The sequence below is a fragment of the Bufo bufo genome, chromosome 1 (assembly GCF_905171765.1).
Source record: "Bufo bufo chromosome 1, aBufBuf1.1, whole genome shotgun sequence".
Lineage (NCBI taxonomy): Eukaryota > Metazoa > Chordata > Amphibia > Anura > Bufonidae > Bufo > Bufo bufo.
The window spans coordinates 299,692,406-299,715,823 of NC_053389.1; the positions used below are offsets into that span (position 1 = coordinate 299,692,406).

The 23,418-nt window shown below is 47.2% G+C and overlaps 1 protein-coding gene across 2 annotated transcripts in view; it reads right to left on the reverse strand.

Annotated features, from left to right (window-relative positions):
* CANX (calnexin) overlaps positions 1-22,414 on the reverse strand; it is a 42,665-nt gene extending 20,251 nt beyond the window's left edge. For both annotated transcript variants that reach the window (XM_040440928.1, XM_040440918.1), the window contains exons 1-4: positions 22,310-22,414; positions 4,019-4,237; positions 1,643-1,716; positions 1,494-1,552 (exon numbers count right to left, since the gene is read on the reverse strand). In XM_040440928.1, coding sequence (XP_040296862.1) covers positions 1,494-1,552; positions 1,643-1,716; positions 4,019-4,234 — 349 coding nt within the window. In that variant the 5' untranslated portion in view covers positions 4,235-4,237; positions 22,310-22,414. The remainder of the gene's footprint in view (positions 1-1,493; positions 1,553-1,642; positions 1,717-4,018; positions 4,238-22,309) is intronic.
* Between the last annotated feature and the right edge of the window lie 1,004 nt (positions 22,415-23,418).

Below are 23,418 nucleotides of genomic sequence, written 5' to 3' on the forward strand. Positions count from 1 at the left end.
AGGTATGATGTCAGGGGAAGAGGCGGAGTCTCATGATCCAGGGGACAGAGCCTAAAGATGTGTGGGAGATTCTACAGAGCAGGAGCAGAGTCTGCAGGTAAGTATGTGGAGGACTATAGTGACTGTTATTTTTACTTGGAGGGCTTTTTGCAGGGGCTGAAGGGAGAAGGAATCATCTTTGTACTGGAGACTATGTTAGAGGGGTCTCAAGAGAGGGTGATATTATTTACATGGGACTGTATGCTGGAGAGGCTGGAGGCAGGGGGGTAATATTTTACATGGGACTGTATGCTGGAGGGGCTAAGGCAGGGAAGTGATGTGTCTTACATGGGACTGTATGCTGAAGGGGCTGAAGGCAGGGGGGTTGTATCTTACATGGGACTGTATGCTGGAGGGGCTGAAGGCAGGGGGAGTGAAGTATTTTGCATAGGACTTTATGCTGGAGGGGCTGAAGGCAGGCTGAGTGATGCATTTTACATGGGACTGTGCAAGAAGGGCTGAAAGGCAGGGGTGTGATGTATCTTACATGGGACTGTATGCTGGAGGGGCTGAAGGCAGACAGCAAAGAGAGGGAGTGTGATATTATTTACATAGGACTGTATGTTGGAGGGGCTGAAGGCGGGGAGTGATGTACCTTACATGGGACTGTATGCTGGAGGGTCTGAAGGCAGGAGAGTGATGTACCTTACATGGGACTGTATATGCTGGAGGGGTAAAGGCAGGAGAGTGATCTACCTTACATGGGACTGTATGTTGGAGGGGCTGAAGGCAGTGGGAAGGTTGTCTCTTACATGGGACTGTATGCTGGAGGGGCTGAAGCATGGGCATAATTATTACTATAATACTACAAAGGGGGCCATTATAATAATAATACAGAGGAGGAAATAATAATAATATAGAGGGGCCAGTATATATTATACTTATACAGAAGGCATTATAGTTATGGGCACTACGGGGGAGGGGAGGTCTGTTATCTGAGGATGATAGTAAAGTGAGAAATCCCAAAAATGTTCTGTGAAACTCTACAGAGATGAGACGCGGCTGAAAGAAGTTATCATGACGGTCCTATCTCCGAATGAAGATGCCGAGGAGAGTCTACATCACAGGAGAGGTCACTAGATGTAACAGGTATGGTGCGGTATTCTCCTGTATATTTCATAGCAATGTATGTTCTGTCCATCCAAATGTCTGTTTGGGGGGGTGGGGGGGGGGGGGGGATATAGAATTTGGGCCACACTGCCGAAGCCCGGCCCCAAACTTCAGGTCACACTGTGTGTGTTCTGAATTCTGGGGCCTCACACCCATCTACTACATTATTTATACTCAGAGTTATCCCTGTGTTACCTGTGTTACATAGTACTGCACCCATTTAACATCTACTGCATTATTTGTAAAAAGGGGCGAGGTCGCAATACTTGGCTTGCCCCAGGTGCTGGCAACCCACGCTACGCCACTGCCATCATGTCAAATTTAGGACATCTAAGAAGTCGTACCATCATATTTAGCAATCTCATCATCTGTGTCATCCTTCTTGGCCTTAGAAAGAACCCACCTATACACAAAAAAAAGGAAATAAATGGTATGTTATCCTTTTTATTAATGAACTGTACAGCAAGCACTGGAAAACAAAATCTCTTCTTACCCATCCAACGTTCCCTTGTCAAATGACTCTGCAACATAGACTTCACCAATTGGGACCGGCATTTTGTAAGTTACCTAAAAAAATATTGCAATGCATAATTGATATTAAAAGTGATGAGAAGACTGATGAGATCAGTTGGAGCCCAACACTCCACATGCTCAGCTGTCCAGGAAGTAAGCAGTGTATCTGGAACACCACACAGTGTAGTGGCCATTCTCAGGTACTGCAGCTCAGCTGTCATTCAGTAGGAGCATCAGTTGCAGTAGCAGAGAACGGCCACTACAGTGTACAGCGCTGTGGTGTTCCAGCTACATACACTGCTTTACTTCCACAACCCACAGCAGCCAGATGTCAGACCCTCACCGATCTCATACCGATAACCTATCCTATAGAGAAGTCATCAATATGTTAGTCCTAGAAAAACTCCATATCAAGCAAAAAAGACAAATATATTTAGGTCACCTGAGCAAAAACTTCTATTTCCCGATGCAAAGCCTTTTCCAAAAGTGAGAATAAGCCATTTAGGTGTCGCCATTGCACCCAACCACCACTCCTTTCAGTGCCCATCTTATCTCTCCCTTCTTTGACTAACATATCCAGCCTATGTTCTCACACATATGCAGTCACATTGCATACTGGCACATACGCAGTATAGCTCTAATTCTCACTAAGGCCAAAGTCACTGCGCATGCATCGATGAGGCAGTGACAATGTGTCTCTTTCAGGTGGAGATCGACATCATTGTGCAAGAACACAGGCAATTACGATGCATGGGCGAGAAGACAAGGTCAGGCGAGATTCCCAAAAGTTTCGCTAATCACAGACTACCGCTTTAAATTAATGTTTGAGACCTCAAAATATTGGGCTGAAGGTAGTGAATGTTATAAAATAAAGACAGAAGCCTCACGTACTCAATTCCCTGCCATTCTGGTGCACCAGTGGTCCTTGTTTCCTAAATCACAGCGACGGCATGTCCAACAGTCTCAAATTAATGGCTGCAGCAACCATGTGCAGTATTGAGGCACATGATCACTGCAAACAAGGACCACCAGCAGCATAAGGCCTCATGCACGCGACCGTGACGTTTTTTGCGGTCCGCAAACAAATGGAAGCCGCCCGTGTACCTTCCGCAATTTGCGTAACGGAACGGGCAGCCCATTGTAGACATGCTATATTTTTTTGCGGGGCCTCGGAACGGAGCAACGGATGCTGACAGCACACACAGTGCTGTCCGCATCTTTTGCGGCCCCATTGAAGTGAACGGGTCCGCATCCGAGCCTCGGCTCGGATACGGACCATAACTATGATCATGTGTATGAGGCCTAAGAATGGGGAGACAGGATACGCAGGAAAACTGAGGAGGGGGGAGTTGGTTTTATTTTATAACATTCTCTGCCTTGTTTAAAGGGGTTATGCAAGAATAAGGGAATTTTGGCAGATCCCCCCACTTGGCTGGACCTGTTAAGGGAAGCTTACTTACCTTCTTCAGCTGCTGGCTCCCTCACTGAAAACATACGATTTGACATCGTTGCACCCAATCACTAGGATGCGGCAGAGACTGGATCCCCTAGCATCATTTGAGACCATTTGTCCTGATGTAAGGTGAGCTGGTCACCCCTGTGGCTAGCAACTGGCTGCAGGTGATATCAAACCTGATGTTTACAGTGAGGTTGCACAATGGAGCAGCCCAGGTCTGGAAGAGAAGCCAGCACCAGGAAGCAGGTAAGTAAGCTTCCTTTTATAGCTCTGGCCAAACTGCACCCTCGCTTCTTGCACAACTGTTAAATTATCTGGGATCTTGGAAAGATTTTAATATGGAATACCTATACTAAGGATGAGTCATCAATATCAGATTGGCGGGGGTCCGGTTGAAGAGAAAGCCGCGCTCCGTGCGAGCGAAGCCTTCGCTTCATTGTTTACCTGCTCGCTGTCGGCATCGCAGCGGAGAGCAAATGTAACTACAAACAGCCGTCCCAATCACCTCTATGGGAAGATTCGTTCCTATTCAAATGTATAGGAACGAGCTGCCCCATATAGGAGGTGAATGGGACAGCTGCTTGTAGTTACACCAGCTCACTGCTGCAATGTTGACGGAAAGGGAAGGCTGCGCTCACACACAGCACGGCTTTCTCTACAACCAGCTGATCAGCAGGGGTGATGTGTGTAGGACCCCCGCCCATCTGATATTAAGCATGTGGTCATATGCAGAACTTTCGTAAGACGTTATGACACTGGGCGATCAGCATAATTTACCTGTTAGTAAACCAGGAAGAAAAAGGTCTATATAGATTTCTAGACGTTGTCTGATAAACTTGTCAGAACTTGCATTTGTGTCATGAAGCCTTTACTCATTTTAGGCTGGGACAATATACACACCTTAGGAGCAGGGGGTGGAGTACTGGTTTCTGGTTCTGGCTCTTCGGGATCATCAAGGAGATCATCTATGTCATCTTCTATGTCTAGTCCATCATCATGGTCGTGGTCGTGGTCATGTTCATGATGGTGGTGGCCATGGTGATGCCCATCATGAGCATTTATCATCACAGCACCAATAACCAGGTAGGTCAAGCAAAAAAGCCATTTCAGATCCATGATCTAAATAGAAAAGACAAATGAGACATAATATTAAAACCATAATATAAAAGAAGCTTATTCAGAATAAATGATGTCCAATTACAGAACCCCAATTCACTGCAGAAAATGCACCAAAATGATACACAACTGACACTACTAGCCAATTCCTCAGGCCGATGTTAAAAGCTGAGAACTTTGCCAATATCTTCCAATCAGGAACATATCAGAGCCCCTCATGCACCACGTCACGGTGTCTCAGCACGCATGGGGTCCTACCACTAAACTGCCCGTGGTGTGTGATCAGGGTCTGAACAGTGCTAGAAACAAGCGGTGTTATAACCACAGAGATTTTAGTCTGTTTTATGCCTATTGATCTTATACCTTTGTGAGTATAATAAAAGCTATTACCATTGGAAACATTGGTGGACCTTTACTATGTGCCTGAACCTTTATAACTACAGAGGGGTGGTTTTGTGACCGAGATTATCCTCCTGTGGAACCTCGTTGTTTGGCATCATCTAAAAGCTGTTGTATCCTATCCTGATCAAGACCTTCGAATTAGAGACAAGTGAGGCAGCGCGACACCTTCTTTGAACTGTCTGTTGAATGTGAATAAGCCAGCTTCACACGGTAGTCTGCGACGCCAAAAAAGAAGAAAACACAGTGGTGAACTTTATTATATATATTTTTTGTAATATTTCTTAATTATATATATATATATATATATATATATATATACATACATACATACATACACACTGCTCAAAAAAATAAAGGGAACACTTAAACAACACAATGTAACTCCAAGTCAATCACACTTCTGTGAAATCAAACTGTCCACTTAGGAAGGAACACTGAGTGACAATCAATTTCACATGCTGTTGTGCAAATGGGATAGACAACAGGTGGAAATTATAGGCAATTAGCAAGACACCCCCAATAAAGGAGTGGTTCTGCAGGTGGTGACCACAGTCCACTTCTCAGTTCCTATGCTTCCTGGCTGATGTTTTGGTCACTTTTGAATGCTGGCGGTGCTTTCACTCTAGTGGTAGCATGAGACGGAGTCTACAACCCACACAAGTGGCTCAGGTAGTGCAGCTTATCTAGGATGGCACATCAATGCGAGCTGTGGCAAGAAGGTTTGCTGTGTCTGTCAGCGTAGTGTCCAGAGCATGGAGGCACTACCAGGAGACCGGCCAGTACATCAGGAGACGTGGAGGAGGCCGTAGGAGGGCAACAACCCAGCAGCAGGACCGCTACCTCCGCCTTTGTGCAAGGAGGAACAGGAGGAGCACTGCCAGAGCCTGCAAAATGACCTCCAGCAGGCCACAAATGTGCATGTGTCTCCTTAAACAGTCAGAAACAGACTCCATGAGGGTGATATGAGGGCCCGACGTCCACAGGTGGGGGTTGTGCTTACAGCCCAACACCGTGCAGGACGTTTGGCATTTGCCAGAAAACACCAAGATTGGCAAATTCGCCACTGGCGCCCTGTGCTCTTCACAGATGAAAGCAGGTTCACACTGAGCACATGTGACAGACGTGACAGAGTCTGGAGACGCCGTGGAGAACGTTCTGCTGCCTGCAACATCCTCCAGCATGACCGGTTTGGCATCGGGTCAGTAATGGTGTGGGGTGGCATTTCTTTGGAGGGCCGCACAGCCCTCCATGTGCTCGCCAGAGGTAGCCTGATTGCCATTAGGTACCGAGATAAATCCTCAGACCCCTTGTGAGACCATATGCTGGTGCGGTTGGCCCTGGGTTCCTCCTAATGCAAGACAATGCTAGACCTCATGTGGCTGGAGTGTGTCAGCAGTTCCTGCAATACGAAGGCATTGATGCTATGGACTGGCCCGCCCGTTCCCAAGACCTGAATCCAATTGAGCACATCTGGGACATCATGTCTCGCTCTATCCACCAACGTCACGTTGCACCACAGACTGTCCAGGAGTTGGCAGATGCTTTAGTCCAGGTCTGGGAGGATATCCCTCAGGAGACCGTCTGCCACTTCATCAGGAGCATGCACAGGCGTTGTAGGGAGGTCATACAGGCACGTGGAGGCCACACACACTACTGAGCCTCATTTTGACTTGTTTTAAGGACATTACATCAAAGTTGGATCAGCCTGTAGTGTGTTTTTCCACTTTAATTTTGAGGGTGACTCCAAATCCAGACCTCCATGGGTTAAAAAATTTGATTTCAAATTTTTTTTTTGGGGTGATTTTGTTGTCAGCACATTCAACTATGTAAAGAACAAAGTATTTCAGAAGAATATTTAATTAATTCAGATCTAGGATGTATATATATATTAGGGATCGACCGATATTGATTTTTTAGGGCCGATACCGATAATTTGTGAACTTTCAGGCCGATAGCCGATAATTTATACCGATATTCTGGGAAATTTCATTTTTGAAAAAAAAAAATAAATAAATAAATAAATAAATTCCTACACAAATCTGCTGAAAATTTATGTTTATTGTTAACGTGTATTTTTTTTTTTTTTGGAAAATCTTTCTTTTTCATTTATACTTATTATTATTATTTTTTTTTTTACTAACTTTTAGCCCCCTTAGGGACTAGAACCCTTGTCCTATTCACCCTGATAGATCTCTATCAGGGTGAATAGGAGCTCACACTGTCCCTGCTGCTCTGTGCACACAGCAGCATGGAGCTGAACATGGCAGCCAGGGCTTCAGTAGCGTCCTGGCTGCCATGGTAACCGATTGGAGCCCCAGGCTTACACTGCTAGGGCTCCGATCGAAAGAGCAGGAGAGAGGGGATCCTGTGGCCACTGCCACCAATGATTAATACTGAGGGGGGGGGGGGGGGGGGCGCACTGCGCCACCAATGTTTTTAATACTGGGATGGGGGGCGCACTGCGCCACCAATGATTAATACTGGGGGGCTTGGGGGGGGGGGGGGGGGGGGGGGCGCACTGCGCCACCAATGAAGAGAAATCTCTCAATTCATATACAGGAGGCGGGAGCTGGCTGCAGAATCACATAGCCGGCTCCCGACCTCTATGAGCGGTAGCTGCGATCCGCGCCACCTAAGGGGTTAACTACCGCAGATCGCAGCTACCGCTCATAGAGGTCGGGAGCCGGCTATGTGATTCTGCAGCCAGCTCCCGCCTCCTGTATATGAATTAATGAAAGACTTATCTTCATTGGTGGAGCGGTGGCCACAGCCCCTCCCCTTCTTTTGTCCTCTCTCCTCTAATTGGCGGCAGCACAGGGGGAGGGAGACACTGCTTCCTTCTCCCCTGTGCTGCGGAGGGAACACAGAGCGCTGAGAGCAGCGCGCTCTGTGTTCCCAATACGTTATCGGTATATCGGCAAAATAGATGCCGATAACGTTCTGAATATCGGCCGATAATATCGGTAAAAGCGATAATCGGTCGATCCATATATATACACACACATTTTTATTTTTTCATTGAAGAGACACGCTACAGTGTATGGGTTTGGAGCATTTTCACCCGTTTAGGCCACTTTTTTCAGTGAGTTTTTGTCTTTATGTGTATGGAATGTGCCACTTTATTTTGTTGGTAACGTTCTTTTGCACCTGGTAGCTTCTGTGTCACATGGTCTGATGTGGGTGCGGCTAAAATACTAAAATGGGCGGTGGGGGATTTGCGGGGCACAGAGGAGAAAATCTCAATCACCTTTACAAGTGCGTGCCAAACGGTAAGAGGACGGAGCCTCTAGGTGCTGCAGCAATGCCCCACTAGCACCTAGAGGCTTATTTGCATATTATAAAATTCATTATTTTGCGCGAACGGCAGCAAGCAGTGAGATAGAAGTCACAGTTATGTACTGCTGACATTAGCACATCGCTACGGTCAGCCAGCTACATGACAATTTTTCTGATGACACAAACCCTTTAAAATAAAATTTCCCTTTCTGATGGAAGAGTAAGTTAATATTTAACTGTCAGTGATCTCATTCTGCTAGTAACCACTGTTTGAGCACATCCAATCTGTCAGACAGAGCACGTGCTGGAAATCTGCCATTTCTCATTACTGAAATATTAAAGAGGTTATCCAGGAATTTGATACTGATTACCTGAGTGCTGAGGCCTTTCCTAGGCCAGTGCATCAGACACATGGCCTAGACCAGGGATGGCCAACCTGCGGCTCTCCAGCTGTTGCAGAACTACAACTCCCAGTATTCCCAGTCTGCCTACAGCTATCAGCCTACTGCAGCGCATAGTGGGAGTTGTAGTTTTACAACAGCTGAAGAGGCGCAGGTTTGCCATTCCTGGCCTAGACCCAGTTCAGTCCCTTTCAAGTGAATGGAGCTGAGCTGCTATACCATGTACAGCCACTATACCATGTGCGGCACTGTGCTTGGTAAGCTGTGAAGAGACTGCAACGTTCACAGAGCGCAGTGGCCTCTTCAAATGTCAGATCATTGGGGGTGCCGGGAGTCAGACCCCCGCTGATCTGATACTGATGACCCATTCTGAGGATAGGTCATCAATATCAAGTTCCAGGGTAACCCTCTTCAATACCAAGGTTACCTAGAATTGCACAGATGATCAATATCAGATAAGTGGGAGCTGACTGAAGGGGGTTCTTCAGGTACTGGGCACCTATGATTGCTCCTTATAGCCGATTACATGCCTTGTTTAAAGTGAATCATAAGCCTCTACTACCCCAGATGATAATCTGATCCCTAAAGGCTTGTTTAACACGATGAAAGACATGTTCCATGAAGACGGGTCACTGTGAATCAGGGCTGTGAAGGGGACTGAATGTTTCATAGGACATCAGTTTAGTTTGGTTCACCCAGTTTCCAGGGATTTGCTATACAGCAGGCTCCTGAGTAAATGAAATGTAAGAACATTTACTGACTTACATGAAAAAAGCGTTGTGGGCATGCCCTCTGACGTGTCCAGGTAGGTCATTATCACCCTACCCTGATTTCTAATCACATACAAGGAATGGGCCAGAGGTAACCAGACTATTGGATATGTGTTTGTATGTGGAGGTTTAGTCTATCCTAATACAAAGAAACCTATAGTGGTCTCTCCAAGGCCTGACAGATACACGATTGCACATAGTTTATTTGGTGGCCATTAACAACCAGGCATTATATAGTCTGTCATAAGAGAGTTCAGTTTTTATTTTGGAATCTGCACCAGAATCCCACACAGAACGTACACCATGTACATGACAATCTACCTAGAATATGAGTGCCCCCCGCCCACCCATCGCTCAAGCTGGTAGACCAGGGGATGTGTCCTTTCTGCTGTAACCGCTTCTAGAAGTCCACATACATGAGAAGCCTGCCGATTCAGTCAATATCTATGGCACGCCGCAGTCTTCACGCAAGGTTCCTACTTGCATTTTCAGGACAGTGCCTTGCAAATATAAATGATGCACTTGGGAGCTTTCACTGACCATGCGGTTGTGCAACAGATCACATTTGCCACTGAAAATGCTGTAGATACAAAGTTGTATCAATGAAAAATTATTTTTTTTACATAAACCCAAACCTACATTTCATCAATCCATGTGTTTAAGCAATAAACCTAAATGATACCAATATATCATATAATGGGGAATTAGGCTAAAATAATCAATACTATTCTAATTATCAAGTATGTCATAAATGTGAACAAGCAGAGCAGACATCCAAGGTTTAAAAATTGCTAGAATACCGGGTATGTTAAAGGGTGCCAGTGCTCCAGACAAAAAAAATACCTAGTAGCCATTGGCTCCTGAACTGAAAATTTTAGGAGCAAAATAAAATTTTTAGTCGCCAAATCGAAACCGATTTAAAATTTTGGTATCGTGACAACGCTACGCCGATCAGATCGGCGTAGGGTTGTTTAGATACCAAAATTTTGATACGCTTTCGCCACCATAAAAAATAATTGCGATACTCAATACCACGCAAAAAATAAAAAACACCCAAAAAAAAAAAAAAGCCGCGTGCATTTTATGAAACATTCGGCCCATAATAGAACAGTCCGATCCTATTTTTTGGGGTGACAAGGTGACTAAAAAACGGCGAATCACATGGTTTCTATTTATTTCTGTTACGGCGCTCACCGCATACGAGATATTTTTTAATAATTTAACAGTTTGGACTTTTCGGATGCAGCGCTATGTAATATGTTTATTTATTGTTTATATATTTTCGATGTAAAATTGGGAAAGGGGGCGATTTATACTTAATATTTTAGGGTACTTCCATACTAGCGTTTTTCTTTTCCGGCATAGAGTTCCGTCACAGGGGCTCTATACCGGAAAAGAACTGATCAGGCATATCCCCATGCATTCTGAATGGAGAGTAATCCGTTCAGGATGCATCAGGATGTCTTCAGTTCAGTCATTTTGACTGATCAGGCAAAAGATAAAACCGCAGCATGCTACGGTTTTATCTCCGGCGGAAAAAAACTGAAGACTTGCCGGAATGCCGGATCCGGCATTTTTCCCCATAGGAATGTATTAGTGTCGGATCCGGCATTCAAAATACCGGAATGCCGGATCTGTAAAATTGTGTAAAAAGATACAAGACGGATCCGTCTGTCCGCATGACAAGCGAGAGACGGATCCGTTATTGCAATGCATTTGTGAGATGGATCCGCATCCGGATGCGTCTCACAAATGCTTTCAGTCAGATCCAGATCAGCGGATCTGGCAGGCAGTTCCGACGACTGAACTGCTTGCCGGATCACACTGCCGCAAGTGTGAAAGTAGCCTTAGGCCTCTTTCAGACGGGCGTCACGTTTTGGCTCCGGATGCAATTGCAGTCAGTTTTTATTGCGCGAGTGCAATGTGTTTTGCACGCGCGTGATAAAAAACTGACTGTAGTACCCAGACCCGAACTTCTTCACTGAAGTTCAGGTTTGGGTTCAAGGTTGTGTAGATGTAATTATTTTCCCTTATAACATGGTTATAAGGGAAAATAATAGCATTCTTAATACAGAATGCTTAGTAAAATAGGGCTGCAGGGGTTAAAAAAATAATAATAATTCAACTCACCTTAATCCACTTGTTCGCGCAGCCCGGCTTCTCATCTGTCTTCATCTATGAGGAAAAGGACCTGTGGTGACGTCACTGCGCTCATCACATGATCCATCACCATGGTAATGGACCATGTGATGAGCTCAGTGACAACACCACAGGTCCTTTGACAGGTCCTGAAGAAAGAACAGGAGACTGGCAGCTACGCGATCAATTGGAGGTGGTGAGTTAATTTTTTATTTTTAGCCCTCATTGGCACTGCGCCACCAATGTTTATTATACTGGGGTGTTGGGGGCACGCACTGCGCCACCAATGTTTATTATACTGGGGTGTTGGGGGGGGGGGGGCGCACTGCGCCACCAATGAAGATAACTGACCTGCTAATACAAATACAGGAGGCGGGTGCCAGAATCAAATAGCCGCCACCCGACCTATTACAGGGAGCTGTGATCCGCTGCAGTTAACCCCCCAGGTACCGCACCTGAGGGGTTAACTGCAGCTGATCTCAGCTCCCTGTCATAGAGGTCGGGTGTCGGCTATTTGATTCCGGCACCCGCCTCCTGTATTTGTATTAGCAGGTCAGTTATCTTCATTGGTGGCGCAGTGGCCACAGCCCCTCCCCTCCTCCTCCCGTCTCTCTTCTTATTGGCGGCGGCAACAGCACAGGGGGGAGGGAGAGACTCCTTCTCCACTGCGCTGCTGAGAAGAACATTGGTGGCGGGGCAGAGATCTATCATCTCCTGTGCCCCGCCGCTGTATTCAATTGCAGAGCTGCGGCGGCAGGTCTAGTCGCAAATGGCGACAAGACTAAAAAGTATTTTCGCCATTTGTAAATTCTAAGTCGCATTGGCGACCATTTTGGTCGCCATCTGGAGCCTTGGGTGCGTCCCCAAACTGCACTAATCCCCATTTCTAGGTGGCAGAAACTGACGAGCAGGCCAATGCTCCGCTGTTTCCGTAGCCGCCATTACAGTAACACAGCAAGCTACGTTGCTTCAAGGGGTTGTCTCACTTCAGTAAATGGCATTTATCAGGTAGAGAAAGTTAATACAAGGCACTTACTAACGTATTGTGATTGGCCATATTTCTTCCTTTGCTGGCTGGATTCATTTTTTTATCATTATACACTGCTCGTTTCCATGGTTACGTCCACCCTTCAATCCATCAGTGGTGGTCGTGCTTGCACACTATAGGAAAAAGCATTAGCCTCTCTGGTGGCCAGGACCATGGGAGCGCACATAGACTAGTGCTTTTTCCTATATTGTGCAAGCACGACCACCGCTGATGGATTGCAGGGTGGTCAGTAACCATAAAACTGAACAGTGTATAATGTGATAGAAAAATGAATCCAGCCAGCAAAGGAGGCAATATTGGTAAAAGAGTTGTTGCGATACCAAAATTTTGATTTGGTTTCTATACCATAAAAAAGTATTGCGATACTCGATACCACGCGAAAAAAATAGCCACGTGCATTCCGCATTTTTAATAATGGCGAATCGCGCAGATTTTTTCTTATTTTAATAGTTTGGACTTCTCGGACGTGGCAATGTTTATTTATTGTTTATATATTTTATATGTAAAATTGGGAAAGGGGCAGTGCCCCAGACAAAAAAAAAATACCTAGTAGCCATTATAATGGGGTGTTGGGAGGGCGCACTGCACCAATGTTTATTATACTGGGGTGTTGGGGGCGCACTGCGCCACCAATGAAGATAACTGACCTGTTAATACAAATACAGGAGGCGGGTGCCGGAATCAAATAGCTGGCACCCGACCTCTGACAGGGAGCTGCGATCCGCTGCAGTTAACCCCTCAGGTGCCGCACCTGAGGGGTTAACTGTCGCTGATCACAGCTCCCTGTCAGAGGCAGGTGTCGGCTATGCGATTCTGCTGCCGGCACCTGCCTCCTGTATTAAAAGTTAAAGACTACCTTATATGGGTTCAGACTTTGTTAAGCAGCAGGCTACACAGAGCGGCGCCCAGGGATGTCCCAGCACTTATTCCTGGGCGCCGCTCCGTTCGCCCGCTGTGCGCCTGTGCCCCATTACTGTCTCCTCTCCTGCTCCATATGCTAATTACTATCTGAGCAATGGGGAGGAGACAGCAGCTTCTCTAGTGGGCGTTCCTTCTCCCTGCTCTGCGATTGAACAGCGCTACAGCCAGGGGAAAAGGAACGCCCACTAGAGAAGCTGCTGTCTCCTCCCCATTGCTCCGATAGCATATGGAGCAGGACTGCAGGAGACTAATGGGGCACAGGCGCACAGCGGGCGAACGGAGCTGCGCCCAGGAATAATAGTAAGTGTTGGGACATCTCTGGGCGCCGCTCTGTGTAGCCTGCTGCTTAAAGTCCGGACCCATGAAAGGTACTATCATTGGTGGCGCAGTGCGCCCGCCCCTCCCTCCCCATTGCTGGCAGCAGCAGCACAGGGGAGAGGGAGAGACTGCTTCCTTCTCCCCTGTGCTGCTCAGGGAACATGAGCGCGCTGACAGCAGCGCGCTCATGTTCAGAGATAGTAGACTGCGCAGAAGCGCAAGCCAGTATAAAAAAAATGGAAATCCCGGTATCGTATCGATACCGGGACAAAAGTACCGATTGGGTATCGAAATTTCGATTCCCGCAACAACCCTAATTGGTAATAACAATACATTAGTAAGTACCTTTTATTAACTTTGCCTACATGATAAATGCTATTTGCTGAAGTGAGACAAGCCCTTTCAGTAACCCTGGGAGTTGCAGAAGCTGCGGCACTTGTTCTGCCAATGTAATGGCAGCTACGGAAAGAGCGGAGCGCTGGCCTACTCGTCTGTTTCTGCACGTCCAGCCACCTGGAGCTGGCACGTAGTCACGTTACCCTGTAATTGTTAAACCTTCTTTGATGTCTGCAACTAATGGTTCACATTTATGATGTTAGTCTGTAAGCTCAGCTACCGAGGGCCAGCGCTAAGTCCCATCTTGCTGTGGAAACGGCAAGATGGGACAACCCTTTTGAGGCTGCAGACTGTATGAATACATACATTGCCCATTCTGAGATCCAAATAGAAACAAAAGGGCACAGATCTGAACTAACTGCCCTTTTGTTTTGGCGATTATAGAGTTCTCAGCACCCCAAATCATGACAACTCTGTAAAAACTGGTATACTCCCCAAACCTGTGGCATCTTACAAACTTCCTGCTATCATCGGTCAATCTTCTGTCTGTAGCCACTTGTGGGAACGTTTGCATGGGACATGAGCACTGTGAATTTCCTGCACCTAAAAATCTACAGCGTATCTGATGGAAATGCGAGTACAGCTCAACGGCGAGGTAGGAACTCGCTGCACCAAAAATTTCAATGATGCAATGAGTTCATTTCAGAGGAGCGGCAGTCAAGGGTCGTGTTTCCCAGACTGCACACAATATGGGAGAAGGGGCAGACGTCAGCTAAACTGCCAGCTGTGCAATTCTGTTATCTACAGGAAAAAGCCAAGTGGCAGGTTCAGCTGGCATGCTGCCAACCTGTTACTGAACGGGTGCCAGACACAGGATTTCATGCATAACACCTGAAGTGACTCCTTAGCAACCAGTTGAATTATGCCTTTCAATTTTAGAGCAGATTTCACCACAAAAGCTGCACTCTGGCTGCAAAGTGTCAGAACTTTCTTCTATATGGTAAGGCCAGGGGGCTGCAGGAAAGGGGATATAGGAAGCTCTGCGACAGAAATTCTTGCATGACCCTTTCAACCTTAAATGTTGAATGGACAACTTTTTGTCATGACAAAAATGATTGCAATAAATAAAAAAGGGCAAAAAAGTAAGCAACGGACAGGAAGAGTTCCTGGGCAATTTACTTCACCTTCCCTCCAATAATATGCCAGGAAAGGCCCTGGAAAAGATATTGTATATACAAGTCCAGAGTGGTAACTGAGGGCGATAATCAGATATTACCATCAACCTCCGATTACAGATGAAAGCAAAAAGCCAACCTATCAGTCATATGCTTAAGGCAGGAATATCCTTTAAAGGGGTAGATCACAATTAAAGTGGTTATCTGACCCCACAGAAATTTTACTTAAACCACTGAAAGTGCCCAGCCTAAAAAAATAAGAAGCCACTTTCCTAACCACTAGCGCCCAGTTCCAGCGTAGAGGGTCCTGTCCCCTGTAGAGCATCAAAAAGAGGGTCGATTGTGGAGTAATGGACCCAGAATGACTGGTCGGTACAAGCCCAAAATGCAGAGGACTCATGTACGCATGCAAAGCAGTCCTAACAATGTATGTCAATGCAGCTCTGAGCGCAGACAATGGGGAAATGGGAGGCAGTAGGAAAATAAACAGTGATCTGACCCCTTTATCTGCACTATGTATTACTGTAGATAATGGTCCAAAATCAGGGTGATAGATTCCCTTTGAGGCCTGTTAGTGGAGGGAGGAGCCGTTATGGAGCAGGGTTGCATCTAGAAGAGGTCACCTTGTCATGGTGGAGGGGCACAAATGATTTTGATTTACTGTATATATAATCTGTCAAGTGCCTCAGTCATTTATATCTATATATAAAAGACGACGTATATGTGTATGTTCAACGATCACTCAAAAACGCAACCATCGATTTCAACAAAACTTTGTATACACATCCATTGCTACCTGGAAAGAAATCTTGTGGGTCACAGCTAGGGATCGAACGATATAGATTTTTTAGGGCCGATACCGATAATTTGCGAACTTTCAGGCCGAAAGCCGATAATTTATACCGATATTCTGGGAATTTTCATTTTTGAGAAAAAATAAATTCCTACACAAATCTGCTGAAAATTAATATGTTTATTGTTAACGTGTATTTTTTATTTATTTTTTGTAAATCTTTTTCATTTATACTTAATATTTGTGGGTTTTTTTTGTTGTTTTTTTTTTTACTAACTTTTAGCCCCCTTAGGGACTAGAACCCTTGTTCTATTCACCCTGATAGATTTCTATCAGGGTGAATAGGAGCTCACACTGTCCCTGCTGCTCTGTGCTTTGTGCACACAGCAGCATGGAGCTTATCATGGCAGACAGGGCTTCAATAGCGTCCTGGCTGCCATGGTAACTGATCCGAGCCCCAGGCTTACACTGCTGGGGCTCCGATCAGAGGAGGAGGGGAGAGGGGACCCTGTGGCCACTGCCACCAATGATTAATACTGGGGGGCTTGGGGGGGGAAGCGCACTGCGCCACCAATGAAGATAAGTCTCTCAATCATTCATATACAGGAGGCGGGAGCTGGCTGCAGAATCACATAGCCGGCTGCCGACCTCTATGAGCGGTAGCTGCGATCCGCGGCACCTAAGGGGTTAACTACCGCGGACCGCAGCTACCGCTCATAGAGGTCGGGAGCCGGCTATGTGATTCTGCAGCCAGCTCCCGCCTCCTGTAAATGAATGATTGAGAGACTTATCTTTATTGGTGGCGCAGCGGCCACAGCCCCTCCCCTCCTCGTCCTCCTTCCTCTCACTGGCTGCAGCAGCATCACAGGGGGAGGGAGACACTGCTTCCTTCTCCCCTGTGCTGCCGAGGGAACACGGAGAGCGCAGTCAGCAGCGCGTTCTGTGTTCCCAATACGTTATCGGTATATCGGCAAAATAGATGCCGATAACGATCAAAATACTGAATATCGGCCGAAAATATCAGTAAAACCGATAGTCGGTCGATCCCTAGTCACAGCTCTCTAGGACATATTGTTCCTGAGATATTCCTGCATTAGCCAATACAAGCCTGCAAGTCTCGCTCTTCATATCCCAACTGCCGTACACACGGTCACATATCCCTTATCAGCCAATAGAAGCTCGCAGGCCCTTAGTCTCCACATACACAGCTTTACTCCAGGTTTCCATAACAACCCAGCCATTTTTCTTCACTGCTGTAGGTCAGCTTTAGGGTAGGGCTACACTGCTACATATGTCGCGCAACAATTTTTATAATGATAGTCTATGGTGTTGCACTGCGACGGCGACAGTCGCAGTATGTCACATGTTATAGTGCGACACCATAGACTATCATTATAAAAATTGTTGAGACAAAATGTCTTGTGTCATCATGTAGCCCTAGCATAAAAGGGGCAGGGCGCTGTGGAGGTCACTGCTAAGGGGGCGGGCCCCTGAGGAGGTCACTGTCAAGGGAGTGGGGTGCTGTCAAACTCACTGATAAAGGGGCGGGCTGTTGTGAAGATCAAAGTTAAGGGAATGGGCTTGGGGGATGGGGTTCAGTGTTAAGGGGTGGGGCACTGTGGAGTTCATTGTTAAAGGGCTTCTGTCACCCCCAAAAGTCATTTTTCATTTTTGGGCTAATTAAAATCCTTATAGTGCGATTATTCAATATATAGTGATCTTACCTTTTTCTGTTTAGTTTCTTTAAAAACCGCACTTTTATAATATGTTAATTACCTTGCTACCAGCAAGTAGGGCGTCTACTTGCTGGTAGCCGCCGCATCCTTCTTTCAAAAAAACGCCCCCTCCTCCTGTTGATTGACCGGGCCAGCGAGCGCTCTCCTCCTCCTCCGGCTGGCCCTGTCTGCAATTCAAATCCCGCGCCTGCGCCTTACGTGTCTTCATTCGGCGCAGGCGCTCTGAGAGAAGGACGCTCGCTTCCTCAGCACTCCCTCAGTGCGCCTGCGCCGATGACTTCTTCTCTTTCGGGTTTAGAGGTGACGTCATCGGCGCAGGCACACTGAGGGAGTGCTGAGGAAGCGAGCGTCGTCCTCTCAGAGCGCCTGCACCGAATGAAGACACGTAAGGCGCGGGATTTGAATTGCAGACAGGGCCAGCCGGAGGAGGAGAGCGCTCGCTGGCCCTGTCAATCAACAGGAGGAGGGGGCGTTTTTTTTAAAGGAGGATGCGGCGGCTACCAGCAAGTAGACGCCCTACTTGCTGGTAGCAAGGTAATTAACATATTATAAAAGTGCAGTTTTTAAAGAAACTAAACAGAAAAAGGTAAGATCACTATATATTGAATAATCGCACTATAAGGATTTTAATTAGCCCAAAAATGATTTTTGGGGGGTGACGGAAGCCCTTTACAGGGGTGGGGTGCTATAGATGTCACTGTTATGGGGGATACTGTCGATATCTTTTAACGACACACACAAACATTAAATGAAATATACCCGAGCGAAGCCGGGTCCTTCTGCTAGTTGAATATATATGGAGTATGATGCATAACCCCTGTATTCAGGGTGTTCTTGCTTTTGTAATTCAGCAGCAGCCTACAGGCATCTGCACATATTTTTCCTTGTATATGAGCAGGAAGCAGCGGGGATCAGGTCCGGTATGGAGCGCTAGAAGGTTTTTTCCTTTAGGCCTCTTTCACACGAGTGTGGCGGAAAACTTACTTGTGTGAAAGGTGCCTTAGGCTGAGCACTTTCAGGGCTGCAAGTAAAATGGCAGTGTGGTCAGATGACCCTTATAAAGGGGTATTCCAGGGGTTAAATTGTTTCCATTAGAAACCCCTTACCCACATACACATTATAGTCATTTACCTTCATTTAGAACTTCACTGCTTTGCCTGATACCAGAACTTCTGAACAGCTTTCTCTAGCCTGTGTCAAGACGTCATCTAATCTGGCAACCAAAGGGTTTGGCTCTGGTCAAGTGTCTAAGTCTCTCCTCCTCATCAGAACAACTTTCAGCCCAACAGCCGCACCACATCATGTGACTGCAGCCATACTGTAACATCCAGGCAGCCCCTCTCAAACTCATTGGACCTCCAGTTCAGACCGCAGATTTAGGCCTAGCTCACCCTGATCTGTCTCATTATGTTATCAGCTGATCATAGGTGACGAATAGTTAATTGGATATTGCGGTTATATGAAGTTATTCAATATTCACAGGATAGGGGATAACTAGCAGATCGGTGGAGGTCCTACTACTGGGACCCTCACCGATTACGAGAACAGAGGCCCCGTACCCAATGGAGCACCCCCAAAACTCCACCGTTCTGATACTAATGAAGTCATCAATATCTAAGTCCTGAAAAAAAAAGACTTTAATTTAGGCTTCATAATTTGTGCTTGTTTAGGGCCCATTCACACGACAGTAAGGGCTCCGTTACCATGCTGTGTACCACAAATAGCAATCTGCAATGCACGGGCACCGGCTGTGTGAATCCCGTATTGTGGTGCAGAACCATTGACTTGAATAGGTCCACGATCTGCAAAATACAGCAAAAGATAGGACATGTCCCATCATCTTTTCCAGTGCTGAGATACAGACCCAAAAGCCCACAGATGTGCTTCCTCTACGCAAAAGATAGGACATGGCCTGTTGCCATAATTTGCGGATCGTGGACACATTCAAGTCAATGGGTCCACACCACAATACGGGATTCACATGGCAGGTGCCCACATATCCACACCCTGGAGTGCACACTTCCAGTGCCCATTAGGGCTGCACGATATGGGAATTTTGTGCGATTGCGATTAGGGCCCTAAAAATTGCGATAACGATGTGCGATGCGATATTTTAAGGGAATTGTGCTAGAGGTCTATTTGCTTTGCACTGCTAAAGAGAAATTACAGCCAGCGCTCGCTCGGCAAAAACCCTTAACCCACGTGACGTAGTGGGTGTGTCGGCCCCTCCACGCAAGTGCAGTAACATCGTGCAGGTTAAAGTAAAATTAAAATTACAGTCAGCGCTGGCTAACTCGTGCAGGCGCTCGTGCACGGACGCCGCGCGTGCGCCCAACCGCCCTCTGGTGTAAGAAGATCTTTTGTTTTGTTGTCTCACACTGCAATGCCCCCCAAAGCCAGCAATGCCCCCCAATATGCTGGATCATGGATGCTGGTGAAGGATTACTGCCGAGCGAGCGGCCACCGTATAACTGATTATGAGCACACACACCCCCCGGCACACCACGTGACTTAAGGCTTTTTCATAGAACACCGGCAGGCACGTGACTGACGTCACTGTCACGCTCCTCCCACTTAATTCAGGAAGCAGGAGCGTGACTAAGTGACGTCAGTCACGCGCCGGCCGCCTCGCTCGCTGCAGTGCATTCATTGTGAAAGTACAGAGGAGAGAGGACATTTTATCAATAGGGGCCCCTTCATATATAAATCGCAGCATTTTCGGGTCGGCCGAATCGCATTTGCCGATTATCGCGATTCGATTATTTTTGCGATATATCATGCAGCCCTAGTGCCCATATATTGCAGATCCGCCATTTGCGGTCCGCAATACAGGCCCAAAACTTTTACAGTCGTGTGAATGGACCCTAAAATTACCCTCTTGTTGGCTTGTGACCCGAATCCATGAGTGACAGCTGCTCTGTATGAAGAGGCTTTTGATGTATGACATGGACAACTAATGACTCAGGCGTCTGCCTCGCGGTATCTCCGCCACTTGCCAGGCGCGTTGTGAAACAAGCCATTTTAGAGCTTGATTTTTTTTTTGTGGCAACCAAAGAAAACTAAATCCACAGAAAATAATCCCAGCAAAACAGCGACCTGAAATCTGTCTAAACCTGGCTGACATGCCATGAAAATGACAAGGCGAGGGTACCAGACATCACACTGCCAACCTGGGATCCCCCAAATGTTGTAAGGTTACAACTCCCATCATTTCATGACAGCCCCAGGCAGCTGCCATGTATAACTAGGTCACCATAACGGGCCATAATAATGCGGCCTGGAATAAGGGTTCAGAAGAGGAAATACATGTAACCCTGCCTACATTACTGGCAGTGCCCCCACAGACTGCTTCTGTAACCACCAGGGACTTGCCCGCAAGAGGTTCAGCATTTCGCACAGTTTTTTTTTATCTTCACAACAGGAATGAGTCAGCAGGGGGCAGGGATCAGAGAGGTGGCAATACGGCATGTGTGGAAATAGGGCATCTCAGCTCGAGGGATCAGAGAGGTGACATGTGTGGAGATGGGGCATCTCCTCTGGTGGCTGATAACCCATACCTCTGCGAGTCTGCAGGGATCAGAGGTGACGTGTGGAGATGGGGCATCTCCTCTGGTGGCTGATAACCCATACCTCTGCAGGGATCGGAGAGGTGATGTGTGTGGAGATAGCGCATCTCAGCTCGTGGCTGATAACCCATACCTCTGCAGGGATCGGAGAGGTGGCATGTGTGGAGATAGGGCATCTCCTCTGGTGGCTGATAACCCATAACGCTGCAGGGATCGGAGGTGACGTATGGAGATGGGGCATCTCTTCGGGTGGCTGATAACCCATAACGCTGCAGGGATCGGAGAGGTGATGTGTGTGGAGATAGGGCATCTCAGCTCGTGGCTGATAACCTGTACCTCTGCAGGGATCGGAGAGGTGGCATGTGTGGAGATAGGGCATCTCCTCTGGTGGCTGATAACCCATAACGCTGCAGGGATCGGAGGTGACGTATGGAGATGGGGCATCTCTTCGGGTGGCTGATAACCCATAACGCTGCAGGGATCGGAGAGGTGATGTGTGTGGAGATAGGGCATCTCAGCTCGTGGCTGATAACCTGTACCTCTGCAGGGATCGGAGAGGTGACATGTGTGGAGATAGGGCATCTCTTCGGGTGGCTGATAACCCATAGCTCTTAACATAGGGTACCCCACCCCCTATATACAACCAGAGAAGATCACCCAGTGTAACTAATGGCCTTCCACGACTGACCATGCTCAAGATGGGGGAGGGGTCCATGAGGCACCCACCCAAGTCTTCAATAGAAGGGCAGTGTGACAGGGGCCAGACAATACATTCACCCCACTCTAACGGGTTCTGTCACTGATTGTGACATCTTGCAATAGAAGCTGGCGTTGGCAAGTAGTCATTACATAACACCGCCTATTAAAGGGGTAATATATACACCACATCAAATCTACATGAAAGACTGGCTGCAACACTCGACGGAGCAGCAGAAATCGCATGCGGTGTCGGCTTTATTCACACGCACAGTCACCGAGAGCAGCGTTAATGAATGACCCGGTGATAAGACATGTCAGAGGATACGTTCGCCTACCGTAATGAGGGTGAACAGTATTTGAGGCCTAGCGTTAGGGCTATGACAGAGTGGAAGCCGGTGTATCACTGATTCAGGCGACCAGGACCTAATGCTGCAAAAGTGCAGAAGCTCCACACCGGCCGCCATTGTTTTCTATGCCTGCTAGAAACCCACTCACCGTACGAACAGGGTTCTCCCCTCCTCCTCCACAGACACCGGCTACCCTCCGTCGCTGCACCAACCGCTCCGTCACGTGTCCTGCCGGGAGTGAAGCAGAGGGGGAGGAGTCACGCACTAAAAGGTAGGACACAGCCTCCCCGAACCCCCACACTGGCCACGCCTAGAACTCGCTCATCTATTGGCTACAAAATGCGTTGGGGCGAGGCTAAAACTAGATGACGATGTGTCATTGGCTGGAGTAGCCGCTAATTATTTGCGGGGCGGAAACCTTCCAGGACCTTCTCTGCGTGGATCACTGGCATTGGCTGACAGGGTTGTAGAGGGAGAACGCTGATTGGCTGTAGGGAAGGTCGGCTGACGTTGAGAAAAGAGGAAGTGAAATGGTAAAAAGAGTCCTAATAATAATCCATTCATTGAAGCCTCACATGACCGGGTGTGTTGTGGAGCGGCGATAATGTGCGCTGCATGACAAAGGTCTATGTCCTTGTAGTGGAGGAGAGAAGTCGCGGCATTTGTACGTTTAGAGGTTGGGTGGGGTCAAACAGCACCCCTGACCCGTGTAATCTGCAGAAACCCCGTGCTCCTGCTCAGTGACCACAAAGACATGTATCATGTGTCAATAAAATGCTGTTCTCTAACCTATTCCAAATCAGTCACTCATTGGTGAAAAGTCCCTGGGAATGATACTGATCTTAGTGTGTGAGTAATGGCGGCTCCACAATGACTCTCCAAAAAACAGCAAAAGGTGTCCAGCTCATTATGATCCCTCATTAGGGTGCTTTCACACACCGCAGATTATGTTAGGAAGAAATTTCCTTGAATGAAAATTGCTTCCATTCATCTGATTGGGTTTGTTTTGGCGGCAAGTGCACGGATTTCTGCAAGCCCCATTCAGGGGATCGGAACTCATTTCTGCAAGAAAATCTGCCATCACACAGCTAAAATACACGGTGTATTCCATCTGTGTTAGGCCTCATGCACACGACCGTTGTGTGTTTTGCGGTCCGCAAATCGTGGACCTGCAAAACACGGATGGCGTCTGTGTGCGTTCCGCAATTTGTGGAACGGCACAGACAGACTTTAATATAACTGCCTATTCTTATCCGC